This window comes from Dromiciops gliroides, chromosome 1, assembly GCF_019393635.1.
Source record: "Dromiciops gliroides isolate mDroGli1 chromosome 1, mDroGli1.pri, whole genome shotgun sequence".
Lineage (NCBI taxonomy): Eukaryota > Metazoa > Chordata > Mammalia > Microbiotheria > Microbiotheriidae > Dromiciops > Dromiciops gliroides.
Window position 1 is genome coordinate 143,845,841 of NC_057861.1, and position 13,491 is coordinate 143,859,331.

Consider the following 13,491-nt stretch of genomic DNA (forward strand, 5'->3'; position numbering starts at 1 on the left):
AAAGAATAGGCATAAATGTTGTCATTAGAATTGAATGACAGAAGATGAGCTGGTCACAAGTTGAAAGTGAAGTATGACAAGAAGACAGCCAGAATATCCCACTGGTACCCTCACTGAAAATGAAGAAGACTTTCAACACACTGAGTAGACTCCTATTGTGACCTTTTGGGAAAAAAGGAATGAGAATCCCAACAAGGGCAGGCATGGATGGGTTATGATCTGCACGATGGAGGGAATTCTCACACTGAAGAGATCATGGATCCATTTGAGCATCTGAATATTAACAATGGTCTAAGGGGATGAGGTGATGAGGGCCTGAATAGAATGGTGGCAGTGTGAGAGGAAAGAAGGGAACAGATTTGAGAGATTCTGTGTGGGGAGAATTGACAACACCTGGCAACTGTTTGGATGTGGGCAAGTGAGGGAGGAGAAGAGTCAAAGATGACTCTGCCAATATCTATTATATGGATGACTGGGAAAGTAATGGTGTTCTCCTCAGAAATAGGAAAGTTTGAAGGAGAGGTGGATTTAGGGGAGAGTATGATGAGTTCAATTTTAGACATGCTGAGTTCAAGATACCTTGGGTAAAATAGGACAATTAAGCCTCATAGCTCACCAAATTGTGCGGAGAGCATTTTGTGAACCTTAAAGTCTGATATCAACGTTAATGTTTCAGCATGATCTACTCCCATGGCTTCAACAATCACGTTTATAAGTAAGGATGGCTTCCAAAGCCATGATTGCTCTCCTGACCTTTGATGGGCAACTCTATTTGCTGATGTCCTGCTATCACCTTTAATCCTATTTGTCTAAAATTGAATTCATCATCTTTCCTCCAAACCATCTCTTCATTTGGGTCAATGGGGCTATTAATAGTTGCCAAGGTTTAAGATCTTGAAGTAATCCTTGGTGCCTCCCTTTACCTCCCCTCATATATCAAGTATGTCACCAATTCTTCAGATTCTTCTTTCAGAATTTCAATAGATTCCTTCATCCAGGACATCATCATCTCATACCCTAATTACTGCAATAGTCTCCTTATGGAACTTCTTGCTTTTAATTTTTCCTTTATCCAATCTAGTCGACATAGCATTGCCAAATGAATGTCCAAAACAACACTTTGCATATATCTACCAATCCCTTCCCCCACTGACACTCAAAAACCAGCATGGTACAGTGGAAAGAAGACAGGTTCTAGAGTCAGAGGAGCTGGGTTCAAATCCCACCTCTTATACTTAACTGTATGACTTTGGACAAGTCACTTAGTTCCTTGGGCCTCATTTTCATCATCAGTAAAAATGAGGAGGCTGAACTAGATAGCCTCTGAAGTATATAACCCTATGACTGACTATCTATAGGAAAAATATCCAGATTCTTTAGGCTTGTTTTTAAAGGATCCACAATATGACCCCTTCTTCCCTCTCTAACCTTGTCTCTCCTTACTCCACTCTTGAACATGAACTCTTTGGTCAAGTCAAATTGATCTGCTCACTGTTTTCCAAAACACACCATGAACATTCCTGCCTTCAAGCACTTGCTTATATCATTCGGCTAGCCTTGAATGCCTTCTCTTTTCTTCCCCACCCCTATTAGCTCAGCTGCTGGTGAGTTTTCCTTCTTCAGAACTCACAGCCTCATAGCTCCTTAGAGTTAGGAGGGACTTGAGAGAGATACCTTATCCTCATTGCCTCTACCATTCCTTTGGCACTCATGCTATCATATATTGTTATTTAACTTTACCTGGGCTATTATCCTCTTGACAACAGGGACTGTGTCATCTACTTCTCTGTATTCATAGTGCCTAGCACAATTCCATGAATACATTGAGTGCTCAATAAATGGTTGTTGAATTAAGAAGGAAACTGCCAGCTCCAAAGCTTGATGATGGATGGTAATGGAAGTGCCCTGAGTCATTTTCACTCAGGTGGTACCACAAGAGAAATGACTGGAGCCTTGGGAGGAACGGACTACACCATTTGAGAATTTGTAATAGATGAGGAGGGAAGAGCCTGGATTCTTAGTCTGACCCAAAGCCTGGATCTGGGGACAATGGACTTCAGATTGTTCAGAGAAAGGATAGGCCTAAAATCATATGTGGAAGATTGGTGCAAGAGAGATGGGACACTCCCTAAAAGAAAATGCAGATGATGCAAACACAAATTGTTCTGCTGGAGGTGGGGAAGAGAGGAAAGTCTAAGGAAAATGGATATGCAAGGAACTCAGATTCAAGAAAGATATGACAGGGGGGCAGCTAGGTGGCACAGTGGATAAAGCACTGTTCCTAGATTCAGGAGAACCTGAGTTCAGATCCAGCCTCAGACACTTGACACTTACTAGCTGTGTGACCCTGGGCTAGTCACTTAACCCTCATTGCCCTGCAGAGAAAGAAAGAAAGAAAGAAAGAAAGAAAGAAAGAAAGAAAGAAAGAAAGAAAGAAAGAAAGAAATGATGGGAAGGGCTGATAACAGGGTCAATTAAAAATAGTGGCATGTTTCCATAAGAATCAGAATAAGATGAGGCTAGAAAGAAACACTATGGACAACCAAAAGGGCTTTTTTTTTTTTTTAAAGTCTATACTGGGCTTAAAGAGGAAGGTGGAAGAAGGGTTTGAACTGCTATTTTCTTAGGAGGTGGAAGGGAGGATGATAAAAGATGATGGAAAAATGTAAAACTACTTAATTCCCATTTTGCTTTAGGAAGAATTACCTTTAGACTGGGGAGTATTAAAAAAATGCTTGATAGATGATTGAAAATTAAGAGTACTGGGCTTGGAGTCAGAAAGATCTAGGTGGGAATTCTAGCACTGACACTTGCTACCTGTGTGACCCTAGGCCAATCACTTAACCTGTGTCTGCCTCAGTTTCCTCATCTGTAAAATGAGGATGATAATAACAGTACCTGCCTCACAGGGTTGCTGTGAGGATCAAATGAGGTATAATGTATAAAGAGCAGTTGACCCACCATAAATTTAAATGTTAGTTACAGTAAACCTGTACTTAGCTACCCTCCAGCAAGAACTAGTCATTCAATAACTCTGCTAAGTGCTTGGGATACTAAGAAGAAGGTCCCTGTTTGCAAGGAACTCATGATCTAACGGGGGAGATAAAGCACAAGTGACTATATATAAATAAGCTGTGAGTGGAAAAATTCAATGGAAAAAAAAGTCACTTGAATTAAGATGGGAAGGGAAAGGCTTCCTGAAGAAGAGATTTTAACTGGGACTTGAAGGAAGCCAGAAGATAAGAAGGGAGAACATTTTAGGAATGGGGGACACCCAGAGAAAATGCCCAGAGCCCCGAACTGGAATGTCATCCAACGAACAGCAACCAGTGCCCCTGTCCAGTGGAATAGAATGGGAGGCAAGGGAAGATGTAAGAAGACTGGAAAGGAGTGTGTGTGTGTGTGTGTGTGTGTGTGTGTGTGGCAGGCAGGTTAGGAAGAACTTTGGACAATTGTTTATTGATTTCTCATTATGTTCAGAGCTCAGTGCTAGATGCTGGGGATGCAAAGTCAAAAATTAAGGCAAACTTGGGGCAGCTAGGTGGCTCAGTGGATAAAGCTCCAGCCCTGGATTCAGGAGGACCTGAGTTCAAATCTGGCCTCAGACACTTGACACTTACTAGCTGTGTGACCCTGGGCAAGTCACTTAATCCTCATTTCCCTGCCAAAAAAAAAATTAAGGCAAACTAAATCCCAAGGCTTTGAAAGCACTTTTGGATATGATGACTGTTCTGTTGTCATTGACCTTGGAAGAATAGTGGAGGGAGATGTGCTATAGGTGAATAGATCAGTGATGTAGTTTTGATTTTGCAAAGGAAATGAAGGAGAATTTAAAGCAACTGGGTGGTGCAGTGAATAGAGCACTAGACCTGGAGTCAGGAAGACTCCTCTTCATGAGTTCAAATCTGGCCTCAGACATTTACTAGCTGTGTGACCCTGGGCAAGTCACTTAACCCTATTTGCCTTAGTTTCTTCATCTGTAAAAGGAGCTGGAGAAGGAAATAGCAAACCACTCTAGTATCTTTGCCAAGAAAAGCCCAAATGGGGTCATTAAGAGTCAGACATGACTGAACAACAAAAGGTGATATGATGAATAGGTTGCTGGGACTAGATTCAGGAAGTCCCTGGTTTAAGTTCTCCTTCAGACACTTACTAGCTATGTGACCATGCATGGGTAAATCACTTAACTTCCCTCAGCCTCACTTTTCTGGGAGATGTTATAAAGATAAAATGAGATCATATTTATAAAGCACTTTGCAAACCTTAAAGCTCTATATAAATGCTAGTTATTATATTATTAGTATTCTTTCAACTATAAGCCAGTGAGCTTGACTTTGATTCCTGGCAAAATTCTTGAATATATTATTTGGGGTTTTTTTTTGTTATTTTTTCTTTTGGTGAGGCAATTGGGGTTAAGTGACTTGCCCAGGGTCACACAGCTAGTAAGTGTCAAGTGTCTGAGGCCAGATTTGAACTCAGGTCCTCCTGAATTTATCCACTGCACCACCTAGCTGCCCCTTTGAATATATTATTAAAATGATAGTTTGTAAGCACTTAGGGAAGTGGCAGTCATCAAGAGGTAGCCCTCATGCATCAAAAACAAGTCATGCCAGACTGAATTTATTGCCTTTTTTGACAATCAATATAGACATAATATGCCTACATTTCAGCTAGGCATTTGACACAATCTGTCTCAGTATCCTTGAAGACAAGATGGAGAGATGCAGACTCGATGATTGTACAGTATAAATGGATTTGGATTAGCATGAATGACTGGGCTCAAAGAATATTGATTATCAGAAGAGGGTCAGCTTGAAAGGTGATTCTTAGGAGAGATCTGTTCTTGGCCCCATTTCATTCAACAGTTTTGTTAATGACTTGTATGAAAGCACAATTGACATGGTTATCAAAAACTGTAGATGACCCAAACCTGTGAGGGGATAATAACTCAGTAGTCAGTAGTGTTAAGACAGGAAAAGATCTTGGCAGGCTGTTGAGATGGACCCAATCTAATAACATAAACTGAAGGGTGTTCATAGTAAGAGTGTGACCAAGATGGTGGTAGCACAGCACCTGGCACAGAATAGGTGCTCAACAAATGAGTATGCACTGCTTGGCTGGTTTTAAACCACATCATAAAAATTGGTGGCAGGATCCAGGGATGTTGATTTGAGAAGAGGCGACGTGATCACTCTCCTGAAGTATTTGAAGGGGTCTATGTGGAAGAGAGATGCATAGAATGTCAGTTCCCTGAAAGCTGGGACTGTTGGTCATTTTGTCTTTGGATTTTCCCAGTAATGCCTTGAATGTAATGAGTACTTAATGAATGCAGGCTACTTCAGAAGGTAAAGTAACCTATCACTATGATTGGTTGGTGGGAGGTTGGTTAAGTGACCACTTATTGGGATGTTGTAAAGGATATTTCTATGTAGGTATGGGTTCAATCTGATGATCTCTGAGGTTCCTTTTTATTATTCCATTATCTGCTCTGTCTAATTTCCTGCTTGGGACCAATATCTTGAAAAAAAGGTGATAGTTTTATCTATTTATGGGCAATAGGAAAATAACTATTGGCTTATTAGCCAACTTGACAAATTTAGCTCCTGGGTAATCATGTCACTGTTATCTCTTGATTATCATGTGCCAAGTGAATGTCAAATCACAACAATAAATTGCAAAGAGAACCCTCCCAAAGGGTTAACTTAAACTATCCCTTGTGTATAATTTTGTGCTTATTTATGACATTCCAAATTTAGCATTACCTCCACAAATCCTTATATTAATGTTTACCCTCAGCTAGGTTTCTAGTGTCCCCAGAAGTTTGTTCCCAATTCACCATGAAACCCTGCCCCCACCTCTTTCTCCCTCCCTTTCTTCCTTCCTTCTTCCCTCCTTTCCTCTCTCCTTTCCTTCCTCCCTCCCTCTCTCCTTTCCTCCTTCCCTCCCTTTTCCCTACCCAACCCCCCATCTATTTCCCTCAGAACAAGTGCTCTATCCATTACCCACCACAGGGCTTAAATCCAAGCAGCTGTAATTCCTGACTTGGAAACACATAGAGCACCTTCTCACCTCGGTCCCCTCTTCTTCCCTCACCTGATTCTTCCCTAATACACCATTTTAGCACCAATACTCACTGACACATTTCTTCCCATCTTCAGCAAGGGTATAACCATTGTAGCACTGGCACACGTAGGATCCGGGCACGTTCACACATATCTGCTCACAGGCATGGTCCTGCATTTCGCATAGGTCCTGAACTGAAACACAGGGTCAGGTCATTAGAAGGTGACTATATGGAGACCACAGACCCAGCTTTACCTTCAGATATCTCAAAGCACAAGACAATCTAGTTAACAATTCAGCAGCACTTTTAAATCACCACCACCACCACTAAATGCTTTTTCAATACCCACTGTCCTCCCATCGAGTACAGTATAAAGTCACTAAAGACATAGTTCTTCACTTTGTAAATTTAAAAGTACTTTGAAACCAAACCAAATCTCATCTTCCATCACCTCCAATTGATTTTCTACGATCCCTCCAGTCTCCATGGATCAACGCTGCCATTCACATTTTACAGACAGACAAAGTGAGGAAAGAGGCAATTAAATAATCCATATAACTAATGACAGATCTAAGAATTAGAGAATTCTGATTCCTGAACTTATACTAGCCCATCCTTCTCAAATATGTCTAAGGAGTAAGTGTGGTGTGGTAGCTACTGTGCTGGAAGTAGGGTCATGATTATTTCTTCATTTCTCTCTGGGTTGTCCTCTTGACTTTCCAGAACCTTCTCTATAATCCTTTAGAAATCTCTTTACCCTGGAAACTCACTTCACCCACGGACCTCACACCCAGAAAATAACTGTTACCTTGTAGCCTCTCCCTCTGATTGAGTGATTCCTCCCAGAACAGCCATTTTAAGGAGACCATCCATGACAACTATGTCTTCATTCCTCTCCTGGCTATGCTCTCGACTCTTCCAGACTTTCTCTACAATGCCCCCAGGTATCATCTCTTCTTCTCTTCCTCTCAACCTTTTCAACTCCCTATTATTTGTTGTTTTCTCCCATTATAATGTAAGCTCCTTGAGGGAAGGGACTGTATTCCTGCTCATATTTATATTCCTCAGGCCTTAGGGAAGTACCTGGCATATAGTAAGAATTAATAAATGCTCTGTACTATTTTCACTTTTGTTGTTACTTTTTTGTTATTGTTGTGAGAGTTGGAATAGCGCCCCCTTCTGGGAAGAACATTTTGTGAGCTCTGGCCTGAGGACAAGCCATGTGGCCTTGGCATCAGAAAGTGATGTTTGCTCACGGGTACTGTCCATCAAAGCTACCAGCCAATTAGCTTGGAGAGGTGTGTGTGTGTGTGTGTGTGTGTGTGTGTGTGTGTGTGTGTGTGTGTGTGTGTGTGTGCGCGCGCGCGAGTGCGCGCGTGTATGGCCCTGTTTCCATTTTCGAGAGAGGCTTCTGGGACGGAGAAGGAGGGAGCAAGCTCTCTTTCGCCTGGAACCTCAGCTTGGCCGGAGCAGAGATGCTGTCCTGTAGATAGATAAATGAAGGAACCTTGGCCTCTTTCTCTCTCCTCACCAAATTCTTATGCTTCTTAAATAAATACTTAAAAGTCTAAACTCTTGATAAAGCTTCTAATTTATGGTGACCACTCAATAGAACTTTAGACAGTTTAGCTAGAATTTTATCCCTTTATAGATAGCAACTTTACATTGTTCCTGTTTATTCTTTTTTTGCATTTTTTCCTTTTGTTCTGATTCTTCTCTTACAACATGACTAATGTGGAAATATGTTTAACATGATTGTAATGCATAATCTAAAAAAAAATGTTCTGTTGACTTGGACATGAAGACCTGGCTTCAAAACCCACCTCTGACACTTATTAGTTATATTAAGTCAACAAATGCCATGGGCAAGTCACTTAACTTCTGCCTCAGTTTCCTCATCTGTAATGCCTGTAGTTCTGCCTTTACAGGATTGCTATGAGTCTCCAATGAAATAATGCAAAGAAAGTGCTCTTCAAACTTCAGAGTGTTATATAAATACCAGAGATTATTACCAAAATAAATTCTGAAACTGTCTCTCCTTCTGTTTATTTTCCCTAAGAAATAGCCGAGGGAAAATAGTAAATGGAAAAGCAAGAGGAGAGTGCTAGAGAATGCAAATTACTAAAGGGAACTGGATTATCATCATAAATTATCATTATTGTTTGGTCAACACGTGCTAAGTGCTCACAAAGTGCTGATAAGCCTAGGGAAAAAACTCTACTAAAAAAACTGTAGGAATATATTTATGAGATTGGAATTTGAGTATATTAAAGGGCAATAAAGGTCAAAGATATCATCAATCCATCACTGATTCATTCTTTCTCTTCAACAAACATGCTCTTTTTATAATGCTCTTTCCCCTGAACAGAAGATGGTTTGACTCATGTAAGGGAATTGAATTTGCCATTGATTTCACCATTAGAGCCTGAGGAGAATCAGAAAACATTCATGGAGTTTTTCATTCAATGTAATAAAGAGAAATTTATCTGTTTAATAAATGAGAGGTCTTGCTATATGGTGGAAAGCATGTTAGATTTGAATCAAGAATTAAAATTCTGGCTTTGACACTTCTTAGCCCTGTGAGCTGGGCAAGTCATTTGATGTTTCTTAGGCCTCAGTTTCCACATTTGTAAAAGGGGATAATAACACTTTATCTTCCCCATGGAGTGGTCCCAGGGGAAGCTCCTGAAGCACTATAAACATCTTATTAGAAAGAACTGATAGAGTCTGAATGCAGATTAAAACATAGTTTCTTTCTTTTTCTTTCTTTCTCTTTCTTTCTTTCTTTCTTTCTTTCTTTCTTTCTTTCTTTCTTTCTTTCTTTCTTTCTCTCTCTCTCTCTCTTTCTTTCTGATCTGTATATTTTTTGCAACATGAGCCATATGGAAATATAGGTTTTACCTGTCCTATATTAATTTGCTTACTGAATCAGAGATGGGGAAGGGAAAGGAAGGAGGGGGAGAATTTGGAACTCAAATTTTTTTAAAAAATGAATGTTCAAAATTGTTTTTACATGTAATTAGGAAAAAAATTATTAAAAAAAAATAGCCAACTCCACATATCTCTTTAGTTGCTAAGTGAAGGAGTTGGCATGGCCAGCTCAGGGAACTGGCTTGGGCTGTCTCCTTGTAGGATCCAAATCATGAGTTGTCAGTCATGTTTCTCCTTCCATGGTTTTCCCCGCAAGCTTGCTCTGCAAAGATAGATCACCTTCTGCACCTCAAATTTGGATCAATTGCCCACAAACTCATTTCCTGTGATCCTATTGCCTACTCACTTGGATTTGTTGCCCTTTTGGGGGGAGTCTTCTGGCTCTGAATAGTAGGCCAGTCAACAAGTCAATAAACAGGTATGAAGAGCCTACTAAGTCAGGCACTGTGCTAAAGGCTGGGGCTACAAATAAAGGAAAAAACAGTCCCTGCTCTCAAGAATCTCAATGTCAGTCTAATGGAAGAGATAACATGCCAACAACTAGCTAATATACAAGATAAATTGTAGATAGTGGTGAGAGTAAGGAGACCATGGTTGTAAAAATGGGCTAATAGCAGGATGGTTGAGCCTTTGACAGTAATAGAGAAGTTTGGAAGAAGGGTAGCATTTTGAGGGGGAAAATAATGTATTGAACTCTGAGATTCAGATGACTGTCCATCCATGCCTATTCATCCTATGGAGCTCATTCTGTCCCAGCTATGATCTTATCAGCCAATGCCCCAGAGAAGAGAACCGGCATTCTGAGGAATGTCTACCCTAGTTATGAGGTGATCTGGGGGTTAGGAGATAGATATGCATGCATGTACTTGTGTATGTGTTGGGAGTGTGTGTAGCATATTGTATAGGAAATTTTCTAGAGGAAACTATGCAACTGCTTTTTAGGTGCCTGGGTAATGAATGGTTAGGTTATAAATGTCCTTAGAGGACAGACAACCAGCTCAGAATTGGAGAGCTTGCCATTAGAAGGACAGGACAGAGTTTTAGGAGGAATGGGTAGGTGTGCTTTGAAACAGAGATAAAGTTCCATGATTGGCTGTCATAGGGAGAGTTCCAACTTCCCAACTCTGACTGGCTGATCACACACCCCTTGGGATCAGGTCATTGTTCCCACTTTGGAGACCCCTTGTTCTCCACCCAAGAAGAAATGCTGTGTCCAGGATCATTTACTACTGAATTCAGCCCCTTCATTTAGCTTCCTGTTATGAACTTCTGCCCTCTTTGGAAGCTGTGGCCACATTTTCTTGTTTGCTGGATTAACCACAAGTGTGGTGATATCAGCGTTTGGAGACATCCTTTTCATCTGGATGATCCTGTTTAATTTGCCTATGCGTCTTCAGAAGAACTTTTGGGCTTTTGGCTTTGGAAGACAGGAATCTGGGTGTGTAAGCATTTGAAGCCAGAAACATGGCAGACAACCAAAGAGCTGCTGACAGTGAAGAAAGCTAGGACGTGACATCCCCGCATGTCTTCATGATGCACCACAAGTGTGGGCATGCTCTGTTTGGAAAGTGGCTTTACAGTGTAGAGTAAATAACACTGAATTTGGAGTCAGGGGTTCGGATCCCATCTGCATGGCTTATTTACCTATATAGCCTTGGGCAAAGTCACTGAATTTCTCTAGACTCTAGTTTCATCTTTTATAAAAATGAAAAGGTTGGATTAAAAATAGCTAGCTATTGGGGCAGCTAGGTGGCGCACTGGCCCTGGATTCAGGAGGACCTGAGTTCAAATCCAGCCTCAGACACTTGACACTTACTAGCTGTGTGACTCTGGGCAACTCACTTAACCCTCATTGCCCCTCAAAAAACCAAACAAACAAACAAACAAAAAATAGCTAGCTATTACTATTGCTAGAAAGATGTCCCTATCAAGAACAAGGACTGCTGACAAATCAAACCAGGATTTTGTTTTGTGATTAGGTTGTTCCTCTCTACCATGAACACAAGACCCTTTCCCCTTTACATTTACACGTATGAATCACCAACCCATTTCCCTCAAAGGAAGGCTTTCCAGTTGGCTTGATTTGTTCTTATCCTTTCATGATGTTTTTATAGCCTCTGGGATTTATGACCATGGGGATTTGTACAGGCTGAGGGCAAGATGTAGTGAGGGATTAATTTAATTAAACAAGTATAATGCAATGGATACAGACTGGGTTTTTGAGAAAACAACTTTAGTGTTTTTCTGGAAACGGGCACTTCAATCAGAAACCAATACAGATGTTTTCAAATGATAGCTTAGACTTTTGAAAAACACCAATGATTTTCTGCTGTATTTCACCCCACAGGGCAGGTTCTTTCTGTACTGGTAATAAAACCCAAGTAGGAAACAAAGGACTTTGAAGTCAAACTTCTTTGAGTGTCAGTGCGATGATTTATAATCCCAGAGGTGACTTGGAAGGCCTTGGGGGTTGGGGTCACAGTAATCTTCTCCTCCAAGATCTCTACAAGAATGGGAGAGTTTGGTGAAATTGGAAGACTAATTTCTCTAGGCTGTTATTCCATTCCCTGGCCTAAATCTAAGATCCTGTGATTCATCTAATAGGCAAACTATGGCCTTTAGCAGAATCCTCAGGCCTCCTTCTGTGCCTCCCTTTGGCTAAGAATGGGTTTTGCATTTGAAAATAAAGTTTTGTTGTATTTAAAAACATTGCATATGGCAACCCACCAATGCCCTCTCATTGAAGATGACCTTCATCTATGTTTTCCTGTAAAACCTTGTCAGATGGGTCAACCATCATCCTTCTTATACTTGACATTGCATGGATACACTGTTTCTCTCCCATTTATTTATTTTGGGGGGGCAGGGCAATGAGGGTTAAGTGACTTGCCGAGGGTCACACAGCTAGTAAATGTTAAGTGTCTGAAGCCGGATTTGAACCCAGGTCCTCCTGAATCCAGGACTGGTACTTATCCATTGCACCACCTAGCTGCCCCCCTCTCTATCATTCTCACTGCTTTACTGGCCTACTTTCTTTTCTGTTCATACTTCTCTCTGATGGCATCCTCGATGCCACATCTTTTATATAATTCTTTTTTTTTTTTTGGTGGGGCAATGGGGGTTAAGTGACTTGCCCAGGATCACACAGCTAGTAAGTGTCAAGTGTCTGAGGTCGGATTTGAACTCAGGTACTCCTGAATCCAGGGCTGGTGCTTAATCCACTGTGCCACTTAGCCGCCCCCTTCTTATATCATTCTTGGCAGCTAAAACAGCCTACTCATGTCCACCTAGCACCTTTCCAGTGATCCACAACTTTAGTTCTTCAGGATTATGCTATTTTTAGGTGGTTAAGTGGGGCAGTGTATTGCAACAGTGTTGGACTTGGAATTAGGAAGACCTGAATTCTAATCCTACCTGTTGTTACCTTGGGCACCTCACTTAACTTTCCTTAGCCTCAGTTTCCTCATCTGGGAATAACAGCCCTTACCTCAAAGGGTTGATGTGAGGATTAAATGACATAACATCCATAGAGCATTCTGCAAACCTCAAAGCACTATATAAATGATAGCTGTTATTATCTCATACCATATTTCACAGCCCTATACAGATTCACCAGAAGAATACTGTTGTTAAGAGGATAGGACTTTGTTTTAGGGAGAACACATGTCACAAACCCCAGGAGAAAATAAGCTCATGGAGGACATGAACTGTTTCATTTTTGACTTTGAATTTCTAGTGCCTAGGACCAGGCCCTTGCATGTAAACAGTCTTTGTTGAATTGCATTGAATCAAGCCTCAGAATACTATGGAGCCTTTTCAATAAGATCCGGAATTATTTAAAAGAAAGCAACCTAGTTATCCTTATGGGAAAAACCATGAGAGTGAGCAGAACCAGCGGAATGTTGTACTTGGCAACAGCAACAGTGTGCAATGATCAACTATGACTGTGATCCAGTATGATTCCAAAGGACTCATGATGCAAAATGCCCTCCACATTGGGTTGCAGAACAATAGACTAAACTGTCTGTTTGATTGGTCAAGTATTATACACTAATTTTTTTTTTTTTTGGTCAGGGCAATGAAGGTTAAGTGACTTGTCCAGGGTCACACAGCTAGTAAATGTCCAGTGCCTGAGGCCAAATTTGAAATCAGGTCCTCCTGAATCCAGGGCTGGTGCTTTATCCACTGTGCCACCTAGCTGCCCCCTTCTTCACTTGAATTATTGAGCCCCAGTTAAATGTAATGAAGTGGACTCTGCCTATGGCTCAGTGATGTTAATTTTCTTTCCTCAGTTGAATGAAATCTTTCAAAGTAAAATTTCCTTTCTACTTCTGCTTTACTTCCTTTATAGAAGCCTTGGACTTCTCCTGTTACTATAACTGTCTTTTCTTCTCAGGACTCATTCTAGACCCAACCCTTAGTCACTCCTAACCCTTAAACTCTCATTTCATCAGCATATTCTCACCTCAAAAACTTTTCCCTAAGCCAGAATGGTT

At 40.9% G+C, this 13,491-nt stretch overlaps 1 protein-coding gene across 3 annotated transcripts in view; it reads right to left on the reverse strand.

The window, feature by feature from the left end:
• Positions 1 to 13,491, reverse strand: part of MATN2 (matrilin 2) — a 203,565-nt gene that overhangs the window by 77,725 nt on the left and 112,349 nt on the right. For all 3 annotated transcript variants that reach the window (XM_043975565.1, XM_043975564.1, XM_043975563.1), the window contains exon 5: positions 6,135 to 6,257. In XM_043975565.1, coding sequence (XP_043831500.1) covers positions 6,135 to 6,257 — 123 coding nt within the window. The remainder of the gene's footprint in view (positions 1 to 6,134; positions 6,258 to 13,491) is intronic.